We start from the raw sequence: 24,588 nt of genomic DNA, 5'->3' as shown, positions 1-24,588 counted from the left end.
TATATCCAATCACCGCAACCTTCCTGCAAATTTGACCAATCGTTGGCGTCGTCTTGAGGTGACGTCGACAAACTACCTTCCGCCTGACTTCCGTGTATACGTTCAAGAGAAGCAGCATGTGTGCAGTGTTGCCAGATTGGGCGGTTTTAAGTGCATTTTGGCGGGTTTTGAACATATTTTGGCCTGGAAAACGTCAGCAGTATCTGGCAGCACTGCTGATAAATTCTGTTACTGAAAGTGTGTTATGTTTACAGTGAAGGACTGTGTGCACTTTATGTAACATGGGCAAGGGGTTGCTCGATTGGCAGTAGGTGCCTTTAATGGGTGCGGCGTAGCGTAGTGGGCGTGGTTGTAATTAAGATCAGGTGTCCTGGCAATTGGCATGACACCTTAAGAGTAGCAGCGTTTCCCACTCGTGTCATTTTTTGGGGCTTTGTCTGCCTGTCGTCGTGCTTCACCTCTGTTTGGTTTGTTTGCCTTGCCTGCCTGTCGTGGTGCCCCATCTCCGTTTGGGGTTTGCCTCCTTATGAGCTGGCCTCTTGCTCACTGGCCTCATGTTTTGCATCTCTTTGGAGAGAAATCTACGTTAGTGATTTGCTGTAATTCTTCGTGCTGCCGTAATCCTGTGGCGTGTTGTGCTCTGCCTGTGTCCAGAGAACGTAAGTGCCGGTTTTCTTTTTTTTTAACGCGTCGAGCATTTATATACATTATATTTATGCGGCATGAATTTGTTGTAGCGTGAACATTGGTGATTGGCTGAGGACTGCAAAACCTAGTGCATCAACTTTGCTGTGAAGGCGACCGATTAACCCCTGATTCTACGTTGTGGCTGACATTCATACAGGTAGTGTAGGTTTTAACATCTTACCCCGTTCAGACTGCCTCTGTGACCAAAGTATGTAAAATGACAGCCGTGTGAACCTGATTTTGGTATATTATAACCATGTTTCCTTGCAGGTGGAGCACTCTACGCTACCCCAGCCACTGTTTTTCCTGTGCCCCATTTTTAGTTTAAAGTGTGTCCGTGTGTCGGTGTGAGAGGTCGGCTCACGGTGCGTATTTGGCAGTCGCTACCGGTGGGCTGGGTGTTTGCATGCTTGTGTGTATGTGTGTGCGGTGTGTAAGTTGTGGGTCATTTGGGTTAGTGTTGAAGGGTAACAATTTTTGGTTTTGGCCACTTTGTGTTTTCGTTGCTTCACTGGTTTGTTTAAATTTATTTTCCTTTTTCTTTGTGTGGCCATTGGCATGTAGTGTAACCACAGTCAGTGATTTGTGCATTTTTGTATTGTTTTCTTGTCTGCTGAACTGTTTGAAACATTAAGATCTGTCCATTCTGATTGTTGTTGCCCTCAAGGTGTGTGGCCCAAGGACTGAATGTGTGTGTGTTTTATTTATATTTTTATTGGAAAAATAAATTGTTTATTTTAATACTCCAGTCTCTCTCTCTCTCTCTCCTTCATTGTTCCCTTTATTGGGATCCCCTGCTTGTGGGTTTGGTTAACGTTCAGATTTAATAGTAAACTGTACTGGTTGGGGGCGGCACGGTGGTGTAGTGGTTAGCGCTGTTGCCTCACAGCAAGAAGGTCCTGGGTTCGAGCCCCGGGGCCGGCGAGGGCCCTTCTGTGTGGAGTTTGCATGTTCTCCCCGTGTCCGCGTGGGTTTCCTCCGGGTGCTCCGGTTTCCCCCACAGTCCAAACACATGCAGGTTAGGTTAACTGGTGACTCTAAATTGAGCGTAGGTGTGAGTGTGAATGGTTGTCTGTGTCTATGTGTCAGCCCTGTGATGACCTGGCGACTTGTCCAGGGTGTACCCCGCCTTTCGCCCATAGTCAGCTGGGATAGGCTCCAGCTTGCCTGCGACCCTGTAGAAGGATAAAGTGGCTACAGATAATGAGAGAGAGATGAGTCTGTACTGGTTGGTACCCCCCCCTGGGGGTTACATTTACATTATTATTATTTTTTTTTTTTACTTAAAGGAATACGCCACCCCCAAGTGAAATTGAGTCAGTCCCTGCAGTCCCTAGAGTTGGATGAGTGAGCCAAAGCGTTTTGTAGCCGACCCAGCCATTGTCCTGATCTGGAAACGTCCCGGTTAGCTTTAGCTTAGCGTAGTCGCTGTAATCCGGCGTGTCCAGCTAGCATTGTCGTTGCAAAAGTGAATCAAATAACTCAAGATTTTTTAGAATTATTTCTCATGACCTGTACATTCACATCGAGTACACATATCAATGCAAATTAACACGAAGGGATTTACTAGACCAATTTATATCTGGAACTATTTTCAGCCACAGCACAGGCAAAGCACCGCTGCAGGCGCAAAGACACCACGCAGCACCACAACTTCCGTCAATACACCAGTGTTACCAGGGAAACCAGGGTTTTCAGGTGCTGCGCGGTGTCTTTGCGCCTGCAGCGGTGCTTTGCCTGTGCTGTGGCCGAAAATAGTTCCAGATTTGATTTGATTTTATTTAGGTTTTCCACATGTACATTTACAATAAAGTACACATTTAATTATTGTAAAGACATGTTAAAAAAAACCGAGGATGACACAAAAAAGTCTAATAAAATGACTTATTTCCATTGTGGTCCTCATAAAAAATTACAAAATGGTGACAATATGATAGAGGACAAAAATTACAAAAATGTATAAGTAAACAAAGTGTATAAAAATAACATTAATAATATTATTAATAAATAAATTTAAGAAATATAACTATCACATTTTATATATCACAAAATATCACAATTGTTATCACAGAAATTGAATAACAATTTACAAACATTAAAAGTACATGATCGAGTCCATTTTTAATGATTCTAATAAAAACCTTTTGATAGATATAAATTGGTCTAGTAAATCCCTTCGTGTTAATTTGCATTGATATGTGTACTCGATGTGAATGTACAGGTCATGAGAAATAATTCTAAAAAATCTTGAGTTATTTGATTCACTTTTATTTTCCATTGTTTAGGCAGCTTCAGCATCATACTGTGAGATTCTGTTCAAATTTTTTTCTTCTATGAAGCCTGAGCCATTTATTTTATTAGTTTATAATTATTGTTTAATTTAGTCTTCAGGAGAGACTGCCTGCACACAGTACTAGTATTAATAGTTTTTTTTTCTTACATGAAAGCTGAGGCATTTATATTATATTATATTATATTATATTATATTATATTATATTTTAAGGTAACTTCATGTTGTACTGTGAGGTTCTCTGCACTTTAACTTTTGAACCAACAGGTGCATTTGGATAAGTAAAGCCTATTTTCTGCAGTCCTGGTAATCTTTTATATTGGTAAAGTTGTTTATAGGACCATTTCTCAGTGTCTTTGTTTTTTTAATCAATAATAACTTTAACATATCACTCAATTTTAATCACGAAAAGAGAAAATCGCAACAATTCCTCGTAACTTGCACTTCCTCCCGCAATGTAATCGCAACTAAAACCTAAAAACTTTCTGGAACCCCCCCCCGCAACATCAGACATTTTAGCCCGCAACATCCTGGGGGACTGATATGTACATGGGAGGGGGATTCGAACCCTGGACCTCCTGCACATGTGTGCTGTTCAGTTAAGAATGAAGCTCCTGCGAGTTGTTTATAGCCCCGGTTAGCTTCCTGCGCTCACAGTGACTCACACGTGGGTTTAATGTTCGCGCCTGGCAGACAGCAGTATGGAGGAATCGCCACTGATAGGAATATGTGACGGTGCTATTGATCAGAAGAAAAACACTTATTATAACATAAATAAGATTGGAGGATGTCCGGTAAGACCAAGATTTTAATTTTGTGTAGCTGTCCTGTTGAAAGTGCTCGCTAACTACGAACAAGCATGGAGGGTTTGCTGCTAGCCAGGGCTTCGCATCGCTGCTGTAATCTAAAGTCAGTTCGCAGGCGCTTTCATCAGACAGAGGAAGCTGAGACTGAATCTGAAAGTGTCGGCTCACAGCCAGTGTGTGTCGGGTTCATGGCGGTGAGGAATAAAGCTAAAATTAAAACAGTGAATTATGATCAGGAAGTGGAATAAAAGTCCGTTGGAATAAAAGCGTTAGCTCTCATTTTCTATTTGTTCAATAATATTATCCTACCGTGTTAATGTGTTAAAAAAAATTTACAGCATTACGCTGTTTGCATTAAACATGGTTCTAGTATCTAATAAAAGAACAGATGACGTTACTTCCGGTTTGCTCAGTGGCGCAGCGGATATGTTGCTGAAGTTCTGTGTAGGTTTGGAAATACTCGGTTCGAATCCCAGCTTCATTTCTGACTGGGTTTGTTATTTTTTTCCTTTTCTGTTGAACCAATAAATTTTTACATTTGGTGCAGAACAGTGTGATGGTACAAAGCACCTGACACAATTAGTCATAAATAATAGCATAAACATTCAAGGCAAGGCAAGTTTATTTATATAGCACATTTCATACACAATGGCAGTTCAATGTGCTTTACAGAAGTAAAAACAAAAACAGTAAACAATAGAGAAATAAAATTACATAAAATAATTGTATTTTTATTCTAAAACAATTAATTAAAAGAATTAAAAGAAAATAATAAGAGTACAAATAAAATAATAAAATAAAGTAGAAGTTCAAATAGGAGGAGAAAAAAAGAAACCAGCAGAATAGAATAAAGAATAAAATAGAATAAAGTTAAAATTAAAGTAAATTTAGAACATGCAGAGAAAGTAAAGATTATAAAAAAATGTAAAGACAATATTAATTATTTAACAGAAAGCATCTGAAAACAGCTTGGTCTTTAACCTAGATTTGAAGCTGCCAACAGCAGGAGCATTTTTAATGTCCTCTGGCAGTTGGTTCCATAGCTGCACTGCATAGTAGCTAAAAGCTGCTTCACCACACTTTGTTTTAACAACAGGTTTTAATCTTTCGATTACGTTCATTATGTCTTATATTGAATATTGTTAGTTTTTTTCTTTTTTATCAGACATCTAATTTTTTAGGTTTGTTTACCTGACATGTTTCTACGTACGACTGTCGTCTTGCTCAGAGTGTCACCGGATGTTATTGGTGACGCATCTTTTATCAGCTGATGTTTCCGAAGATAATAAACATCAGCGCTGGATCAGGGAGGCCATAGAGATCCGTAAGCGAAGCCCGAGGACCATCAACCGAGATGAGGGAGCATACATGCTCTCCCATACCTGGAGTGCCATCTTGCAGGGGACGAACTGACAGTAGAAGGCGTGACCGACCTGTCAATCCAGACAGGAAGGCCACGCCTTCGGAAACATCAGCTGATAAAAGATGCATCACCAATAACATCCGGTGACACTCTGAGGAAGACGACAGTCGTACGTCAAAACATGTCAGGTAAACAAACCTAAAAAATTAGATGTCTGATAAAAAAGAAAAAAACTAACAACAGGTTTTAATAGTAAATTTTTCTGTTTCGATCTGGTAGATCTGATTGGGTTAGGCCGCTGCAACATATCAGAGAGGTAATTGGGCCCTGTACCATTTAGAGATTTGTACACCAGCAGCAATGCTTTAAAGTCAATTCTGTAGCTTACTGGAAGCCAGTGAAGGGACCTTAGAATTGGAGTAATGTGCTCCGTTCTTTTTGTTCGTGTGAGAACCCTGGCCGCTGCATTTTGAACCAGCTGAAGTCGTTTGATGGTCTTTTTTGGCAGGCCTGTGAAAAGGCCATTGCAGTAATCAACCCTACTAGAGATGAAGGCATGTATTAGTTTTTCCAGATCATTTTTTGACATAAGTCCTCTTAGTTTGGAAATGTTTTTTAGGTGATAAAATGCCGTTTTAGTGATTGCTTTCATGTGACTGTCAAAGTTTAGCTCGCTGTCAATGAAAACACCAAGATTTTTAACCATTTCTTTAGTTTTAAACCCTTTTGTGTCAAGAATACTGGTAATCCTGAGTCTTTCATCTTTTTTTTCCAAATAGAATTACTTCTGTTTTATCTGTGTTCAGCTGAAGAAAATTTTGTGACATCCAGCTATTGATTTGATCGATACACTGGTAGAGACATTCAAGGGGGGCATAATCATTAGGTGATAGAGCAAAATAAATTTGGGTGTCATCTGCATAGCAGTGATACAAAATTGAATTGTTATTGATAATTTGCCCAAGTGGGAGCATATAAAGGTTGAAAACTCTGCTCTCTGGTTTAGTCTTCTTCCTCTTTTGGCTGCTCCTGATTAGGGGTCTCCACAGCAGATCTTTCGTCTCCATTGCTCCCTGTCTTCCACATCCTTCTCTACCACACCTGCCACTTTCATGTCCTCTCTCACCACATCCATGTATCTCCTCTTTGGCCTTCCTCATTTTCGTTTGCCTGACAGCTCCATCCTTCCAACATGCTCTTCTCAGGATGTGCCCATTCCATCTCAGTCTCATCTCGTTATCTGTAGCTGCTTTATCCTGTTCTACAGGGTCGCAGGCAAGCTGGAGCGAAAGGCGGGGTACACCCTGGACAAGTCGCCAGGTCATTGCAGGGCTGACACATAGACACAGACAACCATTCACACTCACATCTACGTACGGTCAATTTAGAGTCACCAGTTAACCTAACCTTCATGTCTTTGGGGGAAACCGGAGCACCCGGAGGAAACCCACACGGACACGGGGAGAACATGCAAACTCCGCACAGAAAGGCCCTCGCCGGCCACGGGGCTCGAACCCGGACCTTCTTGCTGTGAGGCAACAGCGCTAACCACTACACCAGCGTGCTGCCCCAGTCTCATCTCTCTTAGCTTAATTCCTGTGCTGTTCCTCTGATGTGCTCGTTCCTTATCCTGTCCAACCTCCCATTGCAAACCTTAACATCCTCAACTCCGCCACCTCCAACTTTGCGTCCTGTCTCTTCGTTAAGGGTACGGTCTCCAATCCATACATCACAGCTGGTCTCACTACTGTCTTATACATCTTACCTTTCACTTTTGCTGGGACTTTCCTATCACAAATGACTCCCGAAATCCTTCTCCAACTGCTCCACCCTGCCTGCACTCTCTTTCTCACCTCACTATCGCAGCCCCCATTTTCCTGCACAGTTGACCCCAGGTACTTGAATTCACCAACTTTCTTTACGTCTACTCCTTGCATCTTCACTACACTCTCATCCTCATTCTCATTGATGCACACGTATTCTGTTTTGCTACGGCTCACCTTCATTCCTCTTCATTCCAATGCATCCCTGCATCTCTCCAAACCCAACTCAACCTCCTTTTTACTTTCACCACATATCACAATATCATCGGCAAACATCATGTTCCATGGTGACTCTCGCCTCACTTCGTCCGTCAAGCTATCCATCACTATGGCAAACAAGAAAGGACTCAAAGCAGATCCTTGATGGAGTCCCACCTTCACCTTGAACCATTCAGTCGTTCCACTGCTGTTTCACTGTTCTCATACATGTCTTGCACCACTCTAATATACTTCTCATTCACTCCACACTTTCTCATACAATACCATAACTCATCTCTAGGCACTCTATCATATGCCTTCTCTAGGTCTATAAACACGCAATGTAGCTTTCTCTGGCCTTCCCTGTACTTCTCCATTAACATTCTTAAAGCAAAAATTGCATCTCAGGGTTTCCCATACATAGACCATTGTATGGCGCAGCGCCACACAATGGATTCCTATCGCCACACAATCAGACTCGCGATTTTGAAAAAAAAAATTCTGTTGCGTATCGTTCTGTTAATTCATAGTGCTCTTTCTTCTCGTTCACGCATGCGCACACACACACACACACACACACAGAGAGAGAGAGAGGCGTGTCCACAGGCCTGCCAGTGCGCATATACCCGGACTGCAAGTAGGCCTGTTCGGCTAATTAAAAATAACGCAGCCTTCCCAATTCGCCTCCAACCCCTTAATTTAAAAGGTAGCCTACGTCGTGCTCGTGATGAGCTTTATCATAGCCTTCTTGGCTTACAGGAAACGGACATCCCTGAGTCAGGCTATAAACCAATTTTGATGCATACAGCAGCAGCTGGACGCGAGGAACCGGCCTTATTGCATTATCCCGTTTATCCCGCTTCAGCAATGACTTCCCTTACGATAGGGCACTTGAGTTTTTTTTCAGGAAGCCACACAGAATTAAATGTTCTGATAGGGCATGCTGGCTTTGCACCAATTAGGGTAATGCTTTTTCATTATTGTTAGTTGCCTTGGTGTTACCTTAAGTGGTTTCTTACATCTAATTATGATATTTTATTATTATTTTGTTACATTATAATATTTATTTCATTTTAGTATTGGTTGAGGTAAGTGTTGAGTTCAATATTTAAAATAAAAACCTCCAGCTTGTTTTTTGCAATTTATTCCTTGAATGTCAACTAAAGAATGATTGAAAGATTGCCACCAAAAAGGCAAAAAACTAAGGTCAAAACCAGAGATGCACCGATTGACCGGCTGCCGATCGGAATCGGCCGATTTTCATGTGATCGGCCATGACCGGCGACCGGCTGGTCAAAATTAAAACATGCCGATTTTCTGCCGATCAGAACTTGTGTATCACATAGAGATGAAAGTGGAAATACTCGTAATTCGCAACTAAAAAGACTGCAGCTACACTGGCAGCTTGAACATGCTTTCTAGTGCGATTGTGTTGCGCTTGCGCAGAACAGTGTCTGTCCTGCGCGCCTAACGAGCAGAATACAGAGAGAGGGATCTTCAACCATTCCTCTTTGCACAATCTCTCTAAATCATCCAGAGTCCTGGGTCCTCTCCTATGCACTCTCCTCTTCAGCTCACCCCACAGGTTTTCAATTGGGTTGAGGTCTGCGGACTGAGATGGCCATGGGAGGAGCTTGATTTTGTGTCTGGTGAACCATTTTTGTGTAGATTTGGCCACATGTTTAGGGTCTTTATCTTGCTGAAAGACCCAGTGACGACCCATCTTCAGCTTTCGGGCAGAGGCCACCAGATTTTGATTTAAAATGTCCTGGTATTTCAAAGAGTTCATGATGCCATGCACCCTAACAAGGTTCCTGGGGCCTTTGGAAGAGAAACAGGCCCACAGCATCACCGATCCTCCCCCATACTTCACAGTGGGCATGAGGTGCTTTTCCGCATACTCATCTTTTGTGATGTATTGGAGTGTTTGTTGCCAAAAAGCTCTACCTTGGTCTCATCGGACCAAAGCACACAGTCCCAGTTGAAGTCCCAGTACCGCTTAGCGAACTCCAGACATTTACGTTTTTGCTTGTGAGTGTGGCAGCGGGCTCTAAATTGACCGTAGGTGTGAATGTGAGTGTGAATGGTTGTCTGTGTCTATGTGTCAGCCCTGTGATGACCTGGCGACTTGTCCAGGGTGTACCCCGCCTTTCGCCCGTAGTCAGCTGGGATAGGCTCCAGCTTGCCTGCGACCCTGTAGAAGGATAAAGCGGCTAGAGATAATGAGAAGAGATGAGATGAGATGAGTGTGGCAGCGGGGGCGTGGTCAAGCGCCGGTCTGTGACAGGAGGGCGGAGTCAGGGAAGGTAAGTAAATCACTACACCTGATGGCAATTAACCTGCGTTTGTCTGTGTCTTCCCAGTGACCGCGCCCTATTTAAGGAGGGAGAGCGAGAGCAGAGCAGCTCTTCCCCGAACCAGACGCCGGTTGTGTGTGTGGCTGTCTGTGTTTTCTAAGTTACGACTGAAAAGTGTGACAATAAAAATAACGGTTTATCAACCTGATCTCTGTCCTGCCGCCGGGACAGCCGCCAAATGGTCCTCCGCCAGCTTAATTTCCGTCAGGTGTAGTGATTCTGCCACTTACCTTCCCTGACTCCGCCCTCCTGTCACAGACCGGCGCTTGACCACGCCCCCGCTGCCACAGTGAGAAAAGGTTTTTTCCGTGCGTGCCTCCCAAACAGCTTGATGGCATATAGATAGCGCCTGATGGTTGTTATGGAGACTTTGTGACCCCAAGATGCTACTCTTTGATGCAATTCTCTAACAGTGAGCTTTGGAGAACTTTTTACTTCTCTTACCATCCTCCTCACTGTGCGTGGTGGCAAGATAAACTTGCACCCTCGTCCAGGCTTGTTTACCACTGTTCCAGTTGTTTTAAACTTCTTGATGATTCCTCTGAGTGTAGATATGGGCAGATGTAGGCGAGTGGCTATTTTCTTGTAGCCATTGCCTGACTTATGAAGGTCGACACACATCTGCCTTACTTGAATGGTGTGTTCTCTTGTCTTTCCTATGTTGAAGAGTGGATAAGAGAAATAGGCCTCTGTGTCACATCATATTTATACCCCAGGGAAACAGGATGTGATGAATTACTAATTAAAGGTTCCTAGATACTCTGATCAACTTTATAAACTACAGTAGAATTGACAGAAATGCTTCAATTACATTTATTTTCTAGGAATTGTTATGGGTGCGGCGGCACGGTGGTGTAGTGGTTAGCGCTGTCGCCTCACAGCAAGAAGGTCCTGGGTTCGAGCCCCGTGGCCGGCGAGGGCCTTTCTGTGTGGAGTTTGCATGTTCTCCCCGTGTCCGCGTGGGTTTCCTCCGGGTGCTCCGGTTTCCCCCACAGTCCAAAGACATGCAGGTTAGGTTAACTGGTGACTCTAAATTGACCGTGAGTGTGAATGGGTGTCTATGTGTCAGCCCTGTGATGACCTGGCGACTTGTCCAGGGTGTACCCCGCCTTTCGCCCGTAGTCGGCTGGGATAGGCTCCAGCTTGTCTGCGACCCTGTAGAAGGATAAAGCGGCTAGAGATAATGAGATGAGATGTTATGGGTGCCAGTAATTTTGGAACAGGTGGTTTTATGAAAAATAATTATTTCTTAGTCAAGGATTTTAAATTTTTTTTTTTAATTCACTTGAGTTAAAGGTTACATTTTTCTACAATTTTCAGTGTGAGATTATGCTTCTGCAATAAAAATTGAATTTATTTTAAGGCTTTTAACACATCTTAACCAGGGGTGCCAATAATTGTGGAGGGCGCTGTATATTCTATATATTATTGCATTATTACGTATATTTAACAGTTATTCCATGAAATACAGTTGTACATGAGCTGATAGCCGACGAGGCGCGTAGCACCGAATTGGCTATAAGCGATGTACAGCAAAATTGAGTGGAATAACTGTTTTATTCCATCCACATTCACTAGATTTTGAGAAACGGAGCATTTTTATTTTTATTTTTTGCAAATTCGATAAATAAAAACTTTATACAAAATGTCTGACAAAATAATTTCCACTTAAAATGCAAACAAACCGGTGAAATGACAGTAACAATTTGTGAAAAATGTGATAATAATAATTCTTGAAAAGTTAAAAAAAAATACGTTCTTACCATCAAATACTTTTGTTGCTCTTTTTTGTATTTTTGGGGGGGTTTTGTTTTCGAGTAGAGTTTATATTTTGTCCTCGGTTGGTTCAGCATTTTTATCGGTTCTGCCATTTTGTTTTTTCTCTACTCATGGTATATGAGCTGATAGCTTCATAATTGTCAGTCCTGCGCGCTGTGGCACGTGCACCAAAAGGCGCGCCGAGTGAGCTCCAGCACGCACGCCGTGAACAAGGCGCACCTGTTCTCAATTAGTGAACTAAGTGTTGGGCTATTTAAGGACCGCGCTGATGCTAAGGCAATGCAAAGTATTACGCCACATTCAGTGCGCATTCCTGAGCCTTGTTTCCCATGTTTGTGGTTTTCCTGGTTTCTTGACTCCTGTTCCCGTTTCTAGTTCTCGTCCTCGTTTTGCCTCCGACATACTGTTTGTGCTTCGGTCGACCCTTTGCCTCTTTTCTCATTGATGACCTTGCCTGCCGATTTGGATTGTTTGCATTGGTGTGTGTTTGATGCACTTTATGTATATATCGCACTATATTAAAATAAACACTTCTGCACATACAGCCGCCTCTCTCGTGCACTTAACAGTCGTAGAGTAGCTAATCAGAGCACGCAATTGCTCATATCCAGTGAATGTATATAGAACATATATAAGATATGTTACTCATCTCATTATCTGTAGCTGCCTTATCCTGTTCTACAGGGTTGCAGGCAAGCTGGAGCCTATCCCAGCTGACTACGGGCGAAAGGCGGGGTACACCCTGGACAAGTCGCCAGGTCATCACAGGGCTGACACATAGACACAGACAACCATTCACACTCACATTCACACCTACGGTCAATTTAGAGTCACCAGTTAACCTAACCTGCATGTCTTTGGACTGTGGGAGAAACCGGAGCACCCGGAGGAAACCCACGCGGACACGGGGAGAACACGCAAACTCCACACAGAAAGGCCCTCGCCGGCCACGGGGCTCGAACCCGGACCTTCTTGCTGTGAGGCGACAGTGCTAACCACTACACCACCGTGCCGCCCAAAACATATTACTTTTGATCAAATACATGCAGGCCAGTTTTTAACTGTATCTCATGGCTTCACTAATGTGTTATGTTTCTGTTCCTTCAGGACCTGATACCTGGTGTATCTAATCCGCTTAACCTGTGCACTCTTTGTAGTGGGGTCCTCAGTCATGTTGTTCAAATATACTGCCCCCTTGCAGTGTCTCCATATCACCGTACCATTAATGTGTTTGCCTGCACTGCTCCACAGTGTCATGGCAAACAGGAAAGGTAAGCAACTCTTCCAGGTTCATTGGAAAACAAGTTAGCTTGATGCAGTTTTCAGGTTAATATTTTCTTGTGTTGGATTGTTTCTATGTGTAGCTGGAAAGCCGTCCGTTCACAATGTTTGGAGTTTGAGATAAAAGAGACTTCAGCGTGTCAGAGTTCTGATAGAACACCAGTTTCCACTACAGACTGGTGTGATGATGCCGATGACTGGGGAATGGACTCTGAGGAGAATACGGACAGTGAACAGACTTGTAAAGCTCAGCCTGAGACAGGTCACCAAAAAGCAAGCCTGGATGTCAGCAGCAGACTCCAAGACCTCTGTATAAATGGGTCAGCAGGTGTTGAAGCTGCTGGACCACCTACAGATTCCCCCACCTTTCAGTCCTACATCAGTGTGATGGATGAGGCAGACCTTGTGGGCCAAAATGACCTGGAGCATGCCAATAGACTGCTGAAGGAGTATGAGGAGAGGGAGGGTGTGGCAGTCCGGGAGATTGCATGGTGAGAATAATTTTGCTTTTTTTTCCCTCCATATCATTTTCGTATTGTAGTACAACCCCGATTCCAAAAAAGTTGGGACAAAGTACAAATTGTAAATAAAAACGGAATGCAATAATTTACAAATCTCAAAAACTGATATTGTATTCACAATAGAACATAGACAACATATCAAATGTCGAAAGTGAGACATTTTGAAATTTCATGCCAAATATTGGCTCATTTGAAATTTCATGACAGCAACACATCTCAAAAAAGTTGGGACAGGGGCAATAAGAGGCTGGAAAAGTTAAAGGTACCAAAAAGGAACAGCTGGAGGACCAAATTGCAACTCATTAGGTCAATTGGCAATAGGTCATTAACATGACTGGGTATAAAAAGAGCATCTTGGAGTGGCAGCGGCTCTCAGAAGTAAAGATGGGAAGAGGATCACCAATCCCCCTAATTCTATGCCGACAAATAGTGGAGCAATATCAGAAAGGAGTTCGACAGTGTAAAATTGCAAAGAGTTTGAACATATCATCATCTACAGTGCATAATATCATCAAAAGATTTAGAGAATCTGGAAGAATCTCTGTGCATAAGGGTCAAGGCCGGAAAACCATACCGGGTGCCCGTGATCTTCGGGCCCTTAGACGGCACTGCATCACATACAGGCATGCTTCTGTATTGGAAATCACAAAATGGGCTCAGGAATATTTCCAGAGAACATTATCTGTGAACACAATTCACTGTGCCATCCGCCGTTGCCAGCTAAAACTCTATAGTTCAAAGAAGAAGCCGTATCTAAACATGATCCAGAAGCGCAGACGTCTTCTCTGGGCCAAGGCTCATTTAAAATGGACTGTGGCAAAGTGGAAAACTGTTCTGTGGTCAGACGAATCAAAATTTGAAGTTCTTTATGGAAATCAGGGACGCCGTGTCATTCGGACTAAAGAGGAGAAGGACGACCCAAGTCGTCATCAGCGCTCAGTTCAGAAGCCTGCATCTCTGATGGTATGGGGTTGCATTAGTGCGTGTGGCATGGGCAGCTTACACATCTGGAAAGACACCATCAATGCTGAAAGGTATATCCAGGTTCTAGGGCAACATATGCTCCCATCCAGACGACGCCTCTTTCAGGGAAGACCTTGCATTTTCCAACATGACAATGCCAAACCACATACTGCATCAATTACAGCATCATGGCTGCGTAGAAGAAGGGTCCGGGTACTGAACTGGCCAGCCTGCAGTCCAGATCTTTCACTCATAGAAAACATTTGGCGCATCATAAAACGGAAGATACGACAAAAAAGACCTAAGACAGTTGAGCAACTAGAATCCTACATTAGACAAGAATGGGTTAACATTCCTATCCCTAAACTTGAGCAACTTGTCTCCTCAGTCCCCAGACGTTTACAGACTGTTGTAAAGAGAAAAGGGGATGTCTCACAGTGGTAAACATGGCCTTGTCCCAACTTTTTTGAGATGTGTTGTTGTCATGAAATTTAAAATCACCTAATTTTTCTCTTTAAATGATACATTTTCTCAGTTTAAACATTTGATATGTCATCTATGTTCTATTCTGAATAAAATATGGAATTTTGAAACTTCCACATCATTGCATTCCGTTTTTATTTACAATTTGTACTTTGTCCCAACTTTTTTGGAATCGGGGTTGTATAAGGGTGTCACTGTGGTGTTGGTGCCATGTGTAGCATTGCAGCCTCACAGCTCCAGGTTCAATCCTGAGCTTGGATTACTGCCTGGATAGAGTTTAGTATCTATTTCCTGTGTCCATATGGGTTACTTGTGGGTTCTCCAGCCACCTCCTGCCTCCTAAAATACCTAAAAAGATGGAATGGCTAATCTAAATTGCCCCTAGGTATGAATGAGTGTGTGAATGTTTCTGCACGCTGCTCATCAATGGACTAATAGCAGAGCGGAGCTCCATACTTAATAGAAGATGGTAATGCATCAACCTGATTTTTGTTCGCTTTTGTGATGATATGACGTCTATCCGTACGAATGACGTGCGTGTACCACCACAGGGAACCCGATCGTAAGTGCAAGGCAACATATAAACACTTGATCATCGGACAATAAAATTTGTATCTTTATTTCCATAAGAGGGCGGCACGGTGGTGTAGTGGTTAGCGCTGTCGCCTCACAGCAAGAAGGTCCGGGTTCGAGCCCTGTGGCCGGCGAGGGCCTTTCTGTGCGGAGTTTGCATGTTCTCCCCGTGTCCGCGTAGGTTTCCTCCGGGTGCTCCGGTTTCCCCCACAGTCCAAAGACATGCAGGTTAGGTTAACTGGTGACTCTAAATTGAGCGTAGGTGTGAATGTGAGTGTGAATGGTTGTCTGTGTCTATGTGTCAGCCCTGTGATGACCTGGCGACTTGTCCAGGGTGTACCCCGCCTTTCACCCGTAGTCAGCTGGGATAGGCTCCAGCTTGCTTGCGACCCTGTAGAAGGATAAAGTGGCTAGAGATAATGAGATGAGATTTCCATAAGATGAATCAGTTTTTATCCAGTGCTTATTTTTAATTTGCTTTTTTTTTTAACCTGAACAATTTCTTACTCTGCACACTTGTCTCATCTCATTATCTCTAGCCGCTTTATCCTGTTCTACAGGGTTGCAGGCAAGCTGGAGCCTATCCCAGCTGACTACGGGCGAAAGGCGGGGTACACCCTGGACAAGTCGCCAGGTCATCACAGGGCTGACACATAGACACAGACAACCATTCACACTCACGGTCAATTTAGAGTCACCATTTAACCTAACCTGCATGTCTTTGGACTGTGGGGGAAACCGGAGCACCCGGAGGAAACCCACGCGGACACGGGGAGAACATGCAAACTCCGCACAGAAAGGCCCTCGCCGGCCACGGGGCTCGAACCCGGACCTTTTTGCTGTGAGGCGACAGCGCTAACCACTACACCACTGTGCCGCCCTGCATACTTGTGTAAGCATAATTATTGTATAGGTCAATAACAATTATGAGCATCTTTCCTTAGTTGTAGATAACCTAAAACTACCACGGATCGATATTGATTAGTTCTTATGTCTGATAATATTCAGCTGTAACTACTGTATATAATAATGTAAAGTGAAAGTGTTGGTTCACTGCTGTCCACCAGGCACCCAGTAGAGTCACGCTATATTAAATGTCGTGGTGTCGTTTCTGGCACATGGCATGCGGTGTCAAAGAAAGGAATAAATATGTATTTGTAACTGCAATGCGTATCTCATTATTGGTATCACTGTCACAAGACAATGCAGCAGTTTATTAACATGAAGTACAGTACATTACACAATTCAATCATTCATATGTAATAATATTATTATTCTATTCAGGTTGATTTTGTGCCCTTACAAATATTTTGCTCATACACTCATCAGGAGCTCCGCTTTTAGGCACTGCCTTAATATATACATTAATCCCATCCACGGTGTAATTCTTCCTCACACTCAGTGTTTCTGGAGCTGGGCACTGGAAATATCCTGACCAAGATAGAGGTTGATGAACATGAGATGAATATTCCAGTCTATTGTGGATTAAATTGTGTTAAATGAAGGTCAGTTCAATATCAAAGATAGAGATGTTTGATTTGTCTGTAAAGCTGGGTGGTCAGATACTCATGATAGACATACAGTGGATATAAAAAGTTTACACACCCCGTTAAAATGATCGGTTTTTCTGATGTAAAAAAAATGAGACCACGATAAATAATTTCAAATTTTTCCCACCTTTAATGGGACCTATAACCTGTACAATTCAAGTGAAAAACAAATAAATCTGTTAGGGGGAAAAACATAAAAGATAAAAAAAACATACAGTAAGCTGGTTGCATAAGTGTGCACACCCTTAAACTATTACTTTGTTGAAGTACCTTTTGATTTAATTACAGCATTCAGTCTTTTTGGGTCGGAGTCTATCAGCCTGCCACATCTAGACTTGGCAATATTTGCCCACTCTTCCTCGCAAAAGCACTCCAGATCTGTCAGATTGCGAGGGCATCTCTTATGCACAGCCCTCTTCAGGTCACCCCACAGATTTTCAATTGGATTTAGGTCTGGGCTCTGGCTGGGCCGTTCCAAAACTTTAATTTTCTTCTGGTGAAGCCATTCTTTTGTTGATTTTGATGTATGCTTGGGGTCATTGTCGTGCTGAAAGATGAAATTCCTCTTCAGCTTTCTAAGCAGACACCTGAAGGTTTTGGGCCAAAATTGACTGGTATTTAGAATTGTTCACCTTGACTAAAGCCCCTGTTCCAGCTGAAGGAAAACAACCCCAAGACATGATGATGCCATCACCATGCTTCACCGTGGGGATGGTGTTCTTTTGGTGATGCGCAGTGTTGTTTTTGCGCCAAACATACCTTTTGGAATTGTGGCCAAAAAGTTCAACCTTGGTTTCATCAGACCATAAAACATTTTCCCACATGCTTTTGAGAGAGTTGATGTATTTTTTTTGCAAAATTTAGCCAGGCCTGGATGTTTTTCTTTGTAAGAAAGGCTTCCGTCTTGTGACCCTACCCCATAGTCCAGACATATGGAGAATACGGGAGATTGTTGTCACATGTAGTACACAACCAGTACTTGCCAGAAATTCCTACAGCTCCTTCAGTGTTGCTGTAGGCCTCTTGGCAGCCTCACAGACCAGTCTTCATCTTGTCTTTTCATAAATTTTGGAGGGACGTCCAGTTCTCGGTAATGTCACTGTTGTCCCATATTTTCTCCACTTCTTGATGACCGTCTTCACTGTGCTCCATGGTCTATCTAATGCCGTGGAAATGGTTTTGTACCCTTCTCCTGACTGATAGCTTTCAACAGTGAGATCCCTCTGATGCTTTGTAAGCTGTCTGTGAACCCTGGCTTTTGCTGGAGGAGGCAACTGAGTAAATGTCTGAACTTTATTTGGGGTTAATCAGAGTCATTTTAATTGATGGTAGGTGTGAACCCAAAAAGACTGAATGCTGTAATTAAATCAAAAGGTGCTTCAACAAAGTATTAGTTTAAGGGTGTGCACACTTAGTTTAAGGGTGTGCAACCAGTCTATTGAACGTTTTTTATTTTTTATGTTTTTCCCCAGAACAGATTTGTTTGTTTTTCAATTGAATCATACAGTGGTGCTTGAAAGTTTGTGAACCCTTTAGAATTTTCTATATTTCTGCATAAATATGACCTAAAACATCATCAGATTTTCACACAAGTCCTAAAAGTAGATAAAGAGAACCCAGTTAAACAAATGAGACAAAAATATTATACTTGGTCATTTATTTATTGAGGAAAATGATCCAGTATTACATATCTGTGAGTTGCAAAAGTATGTGAACTTCTAGGATTAGCAGTTAATTTGAAGGTGAAATTTGAAAACACCTGACTCTATCAATGGGATGACAATCAGGTGTGAGTGGGCACTCTGTTTTACTTAAAGAACAGGGATCTATCAAAGTCTGATCTTCACAACACATGTTTGTAGAAGTGCATCATGGCACGAACAAAGGAGATTTCTGAGGACCTCAGAAAAAGCGTTGTTGATGCTCATCAGGCTGGAAAAGGTTACAAAACCATCTCTAAAGAGTTTGGACTCCACCAATCCACAGTCAGACAGACTGTGTACAAATGGAGGAAATTCAAGACCATTGTTACCCTCCCCAGGAGTGGTCAACCAACAAAGATCACTCCAAGAGCAAGGTGTGTAATAGTCGGTGAGGTCACAAAGGACCTCAGGGTAACTTCTAAGCAACTGAAGGCCTCTCTCACATTGGCTAATGTTAATGTTCATGAGTCCACCATCAGGAGAACACTGAACAACAATGGTGTGCATGGCAGGGCTGCAAGGAGAAAGCCACTGCTCTCCAAAAGGAACATTGCTGCTCGTCTGCAGTTTGCTAAAGATCATGTGGACAAGTCAGAAGGCTATTGGAAAAATGTTTTGTGGACGGATGAGACCAAAATAGAACTTTTTGGTTTAAATGAGAAGCGTTATGTTTGGAGAAAGGAAAACACTGCATTCCAGAATAAGAACCTTATCCCATCTGTGAAACAAGGTGGTGGTATCATGGTTTGGGCCTGTTTTGCTGCATCTGGGCCAGGACAGCTTGCCATCATTGATAGAACAATGAATTCTGAATTATACCAGCAAATTCTAAAGGAAAATGTCAGGACATCTGTCCATGAACTGAATCTCAAGAGAAGGTGGGTCATGCAGCAAGACAATGACCCTAAGCACACAAGTCATTCTACCAAAGAATGGTTAAAGAAGAATAAAGTTAATGTTTTGGAATGGCCAAGCTAAAGTCCTGACCTTAATCCAATCGAAATGTTGTGGAAGAACCTGAAGCGAGCAGTTCATGTGAGGAAACCCACCAACATCCCAGAGTTGAAGCTGTTCTGTACGGAGGAATGGGCTAAAATTCCTCCAAGCCGGTGTGCAGGACTGATCAACAGTTACCGCAAACATTTAGTTGCAGTTATTGCTGCACAAGGGGGTCACACCAGATACTGAAAGCAAAGGTTCACATACTTTTGCCACTCACAGATACGTAATACTGGACCATTTTCATTCAATAAATAAATGACCAAGTATAATATTTTTGTCTCATTTGTTTAACTGGGTTCTCTTTATCTACTTTTAGGACTTGTGTGAAAATCTGATGATGTTTTAGGTCATATTTATGCAGAAATATAGAAAATTCTAAAGGGTTCACAAACTTTCAAGCACCACTGTACAGGTTATAGGTCACATTAAAGGTGGGAAAAGTTTTGAAATTATTTATCGTGGCCTCATTTTTTTTTACATCAGCAGGGTGAACCTCGCCTTTCGCCCGTAGTCAGCTGGGATAGGCTCCAGCTTGCCTGCGACCCTGTAGAACAGGATAAAGCGGCTAGAGATAATGAGATGAGAGATGAGAAAAACCTATCATTTTAACGGGGTGTGTAAACTTTTTATATCCACTGTATTTGCAGTATTCAGTGGTCGAGTATTTATCCATGGAGCTGTACATCTTTTTTGCTGTACTTCTCTTTTTCTTTGTATGATTGCATGTATTTTTTTCTATTTTTTATAAGAAAGTGAAACTTATGAGCCTTGATTTTCAGTGTTTTTTCACTGCATATTAAAAGGCTGATGTTAGTTTAAACATTGTTAGTAATCGCTGATTCTCAAAACCATTTAGGCTTGATGTTTTGGTTAAAAAAAAAAAAACACTGACGACTTTGTACTTGTTCACAATTCTCCTCCAGGCTGATGCATTTTAAACAAAAAACAATGCAAGGAGAATCACAAGCCAAAATTAGTGCTCTTCTTGAAAGAAAAAGAATTCATCATGTTGAAGTTGATTCTAATTTTGATGTCCGAGAGATGCAGGACCCCACTCATGTCTCAGTGAATTTTGTATTAATCAAAATATCGGGCTTTCCTCTAACTGCAAACAGAAGCTTTGCATTTGAAGTCAGTTGAAAAGCGCATGACGTTATCACCTGAACTTGTATATGGGTCCGTCTCAGAAACTGGTCTCTCATTTGGGACATTATGGTCAAAAAATAAATTTTCTAATTTTACTATTTTTTTTGCATTTACCTAACACTCAATGTTTCTTTTGTCATGTTTAATAAGAATAAAGATAGCATCTTGCTTTATCTGATTACAATTCAAACGCTTTTGCAAAATTGATTTACGTATAAAATAACTACATCATGAAGAATTAAAGCCCCTCCTTCACAGAGGAGTGAAAATATTGAATAAATTTCCTCTTTTTTATTGCTTGGGTTAAAAATGCCAAGTTATGATGACTGAATTGATTATTCACTTAAATATGAATAATATGATGCATTTTGGGTATTTGATATGGTGAAATAGGACAATAGGACACAATGGAAAAATCAAGAACACATCGGAAAGATGAGAATAACGGTGGTGGTAAAAGAACAGCGACTGTACCGGCTGAAGGTCGCGCGGGTCACTGCTGCGGCGCACGCGGGGCAAAATGACTGGCCGTAGATTCTATCAAAAGTTCGATCTAAATTGGCCATGGTTGCAAAATATTGGCCAAAAATATGCAAACACTACGAAATATGAAAGTAAGATGAAAAAGAAACATTCTATTGCCTTATACTGCAAGACTAAAACAAAATAAAACTGTCAAAACTCACCTTTTCAGTGATAACGCCCGAACAGATCACCCACGTAACAGAAAGACCGCAAATGGAAGCATGATCAACTTCTAACTGTTGGAGTGGAAAATTCCATTCTACACATGCAAATTGGGGGCGGCACGGTGGTGTAGTGGTTAGCGCTGTTGCCTCACAGCAAGAAGGTCCGGGTTCGAGCCCCGTGGCCGGCGAGGGCCTTTCTGTGCGGAGTTTGCATGTTCTCCCCGTGTCCGCGTGGGTTTCCTCCGGGTGCTCCGGTTTCCCCCACAGTCCAAAGACATGCAGGTTAGGTTAACTGGTGACTCTAAATTGACCGTAGGTGTGAATGTGAGTGTGAATGGTTGTCTGTGTCTATGTGTCAGCCCTGTGATGACCTGGCGACTTGTCCAGGGTGTACCCCGCCTTTCGCCCGTAGTCAGCTGGGATAGGCTGCAGCTTGCCTGCGACCCTGTAGAACAGGATAAAGCAGCTAGAGATAATGAAATGAGATGAGACATGCAAATTGTTAATGTGTGTCCTTCCCTGCACACAAATAACACGCTATGGTAAAAAATAGACCACAACTCATTTTATAGCTCAGAAATTCATACAAGACCAGCTACCATCGTAACATATTCTGTAAGAAACATATTCTATACCTAACTTTCAGCTTTCGTTTTAAAAAACAAAATCGCAGATTTATAACTAAATTTTTATATGGCATAGTGATTTTAAGTTACTACTTTTGGTGAGGTAATGACCTTGACCCTGAGGCTTTCTGTTTAGATCAAAACACACGATCGTATTGGTTTTGGGTATGCGGAAAATGCAGTTACAACGGTGATCAAATATTTTGCATGATGTTTTATTACGGTTATGATTATTCTGTGAGCGCACCAATCCTTAGGTGTATAAAGTTACAACTTAAAATACAATTAGTGATAACTGTAGACTTTTCAGTGGACTACAACCTTTTTATCATGTCCCAGATCAAACCGCCATTTTTCCACAAATTTGCAGAATTTTTGCCAAATTCTGAATATTCACATCAAAGATTTAGTTTTATCTGTATTATTTTTTTCATCATTTTATTTCAAATTAAAACCAACATCACCATTCAAAACCGTATAGTTTATCGACTGTGAGTATATTTAGTGGGGGACCCCCACAGTACCCAGTTTCTGAGACAGACCCATAAACATCATCAGCATGGGTTTCAGACATAGTGTCATGTTGATACTACATACGCTAAAAATGATGGACTGATTTTACTTAAAAAAAATTATTGCAACATTTTTACATCCATAATTTTATATATTTTTACTCATATAATTAAGCTGACTTTACTAAAAAATCTGAATTTCACTTCATGTCTTTACTTAAAAATATAGGTTTCTCCAGTGAGTAAAATTAAGCTGTTTCATTTAGACTTTCTTAATATTTTAAGTTGTATATGTGCAATATCTTGGTTAAACATTACCACTACGAAAACTACTATCGCTACTTCTGCCACAGTGAAAATCTATAGCACACAGATTTTCTTTTATGACAAATAAATTAACAATCACGATATAATAACAGAACTTTCAAATCATCGTGTCCAGAAAACTAGATCAACGGTACTTCTTCTTCACGCTGTTTTCCTTCATGTGGAGGGATCAGCGACATGAATTATCTTCCTCCATTTCTTTCTGTCCAGTGCATCTCTCTCTTGCAGTCTCTTCTCCTTCATATCATCACTCACACAGTCTCTCCATCTTCTCCGCTGTCTTCCTCTGCTCCTTGTTCCTTCAGTTGATTCTCATAGACGGTCTTACTGAAGCCCTCGCTCCTCTATATGTGTCCAAACCAGCGCAGTCTCATTTCCTTCACTTTCTCTCTGATGTTAGGGACTCCCAGATGTTTCCTTATATCTTCACTTTTCTTCCGATCTCTCAGACTGACACCCATTATCCATCTTAGTATTCTCATTTCTGTTTTCTCAAGCAGCTTGAGTTCTTTTTCTCTGGTGGACCATGTTTCTGCTCCATACAACATTACTGGTCTGATTACAGTCTTGTATACAGTGGTGCTTGAAAGTTTGTGAACCCTTTAGAATTTTCTATATTTCTGCATAAATATCACCTAAAACATCATCAGATTTTCACACAAAGTCCTAAAAGTAGATAAAGAGAACCCAGTTAAACAAATGAGACAAAAATATTATACTTGGTCATTTATTTATTGAGGAAAATGATCCAATATTACATATCTGTGAGTGGCAAAAGTATGTGAACCTCTAGGATTAGCAGTTAATTTGAAGGTGAAATTAGAGTCAGGTGTTTTCAATCAATGGGATGACAATCAGGTGTGAGTGGGCACCCTGTTTTATTTAAAGAACAGGGATCTATCAAAGTCTGATCTTCGCAACACATGTTTGTGGAAGTGTGTCATGGCACGAACAAAGGAGATATCTGAGGACCTCAGAAAAAGCGCTGTTCATGCTCATCAGGTTGGAAAAGGTTACAAACCCATCTCTAAAGAGTTTGGACTCCACCAATCCACAGTCAGACAGATTGTGTACAAATGGAGGAAATTCAAGACCATTGTTACCCTCCCCAGGAGTAGTCAACCAACAAAGATCACTCCAAGATCAAGGCGTGTAATAGTCCGCGAGGTCACAAAGGACCCCAGGGTAACTTCTTAGCAACTGAAGGCCTCTCTCACATTGACTAATGTTAATGTTCATGAGTCCACCATCAGGAGAACACTGAACAACAATGGTGTGCATGGCAGGGTTGCAAGGAGAAAGCCACTGCTCTCCAAAAAGAACATTGCTGCTCATCTGCAGTTTGCTAAAGATCACATGGACAAGCCAGAAGGTTATTGGAAAAATGTTTTGTGGATGGATGAGACCAAAATAGAAATTTTTGGTTTAAATGAGAAGCGTTATGTTTGGAGAAAGGAAAACCCTGCATTCCAACATAAGAACCTTATCCCATCTGTGAAACATGGTGGTGGTAGTATCATGGTTTGGGCCTGTTTTGCTGCATCTGGGCCAGGACGGCTTGCCATCATTGATGGAACAATGAATTCTGAATGATACCAGTGAATTCTAAAGGAAAAATGTCAGGACATCTGTCCATGAACTGAATCTCAAGAGAAGGCAGCTCATGCATCAAGACAACGACCCTAAGCACACAAGTCGTTCTACCAAAGAATGGTTAAAGAAGAATAAAGTTAATGTTTTGGAATGGCCAAGTCAAAGTCCTGACCTTAATCCAATGGAAATGTTGTGGAAGGACCTGAAGCGAGCAGTTCATGTGAGGAAACCCACCAACATCCCAGAGTTGAAGCTGTTCTGTACGGAGGAATGGGCTAAAATTCCTCCAAGCCGGTGTGCAGGACTGATCAACAGT

At 42.0% G+C, this 24,588-nt stretch overlaps 1 protein-coding gene across 1 annotated transcript in view; it reads left to right on the top strand.

Annotated features, from left to right (window-relative positions):
* Positions 1-3,592: 3,592 nt before the first annotated feature.
* The window catches only part of pdcd2l (programmed cell death 2-like), a 30,344-nt gene continuing 9,348 nt past the window's right edge, over positions 3,593-24,588 (top strand). Inside the window, exons 1-3 of the mRNA XM_060915040.1 lie at positions 3,593-3,771; positions 12,411-12,574; positions 12,668-13,075. Coding sequence (XP_060771023.1) covers positions 3,679-3,771; positions 12,411-12,574; positions 12,668-13,075 — 665 coding nt within the window. The 5' untranslated portion in view covers positions 3,593-3,678. The remainder of the gene's footprint in view (positions 3,772-12,410; positions 12,575-12,667; positions 13,076-24,588) is intronic.

This window comes from Neoarius graeffei, chromosome 2, assembly GCF_027579695.1.
Source record: "Neoarius graeffei isolate fNeoGra1 chromosome 2, fNeoGra1.pri, whole genome shotgun sequence".
NCBI lineage: Eukaryota > Metazoa > Chordata > Actinopteri > Siluriformes > Ariidae > Neoarius > Neoarius graeffei.
Note: the sequence above shows the minus strand (reverse complement) of the source record. Positions and strands in the feature narration are given on the sequence as shown.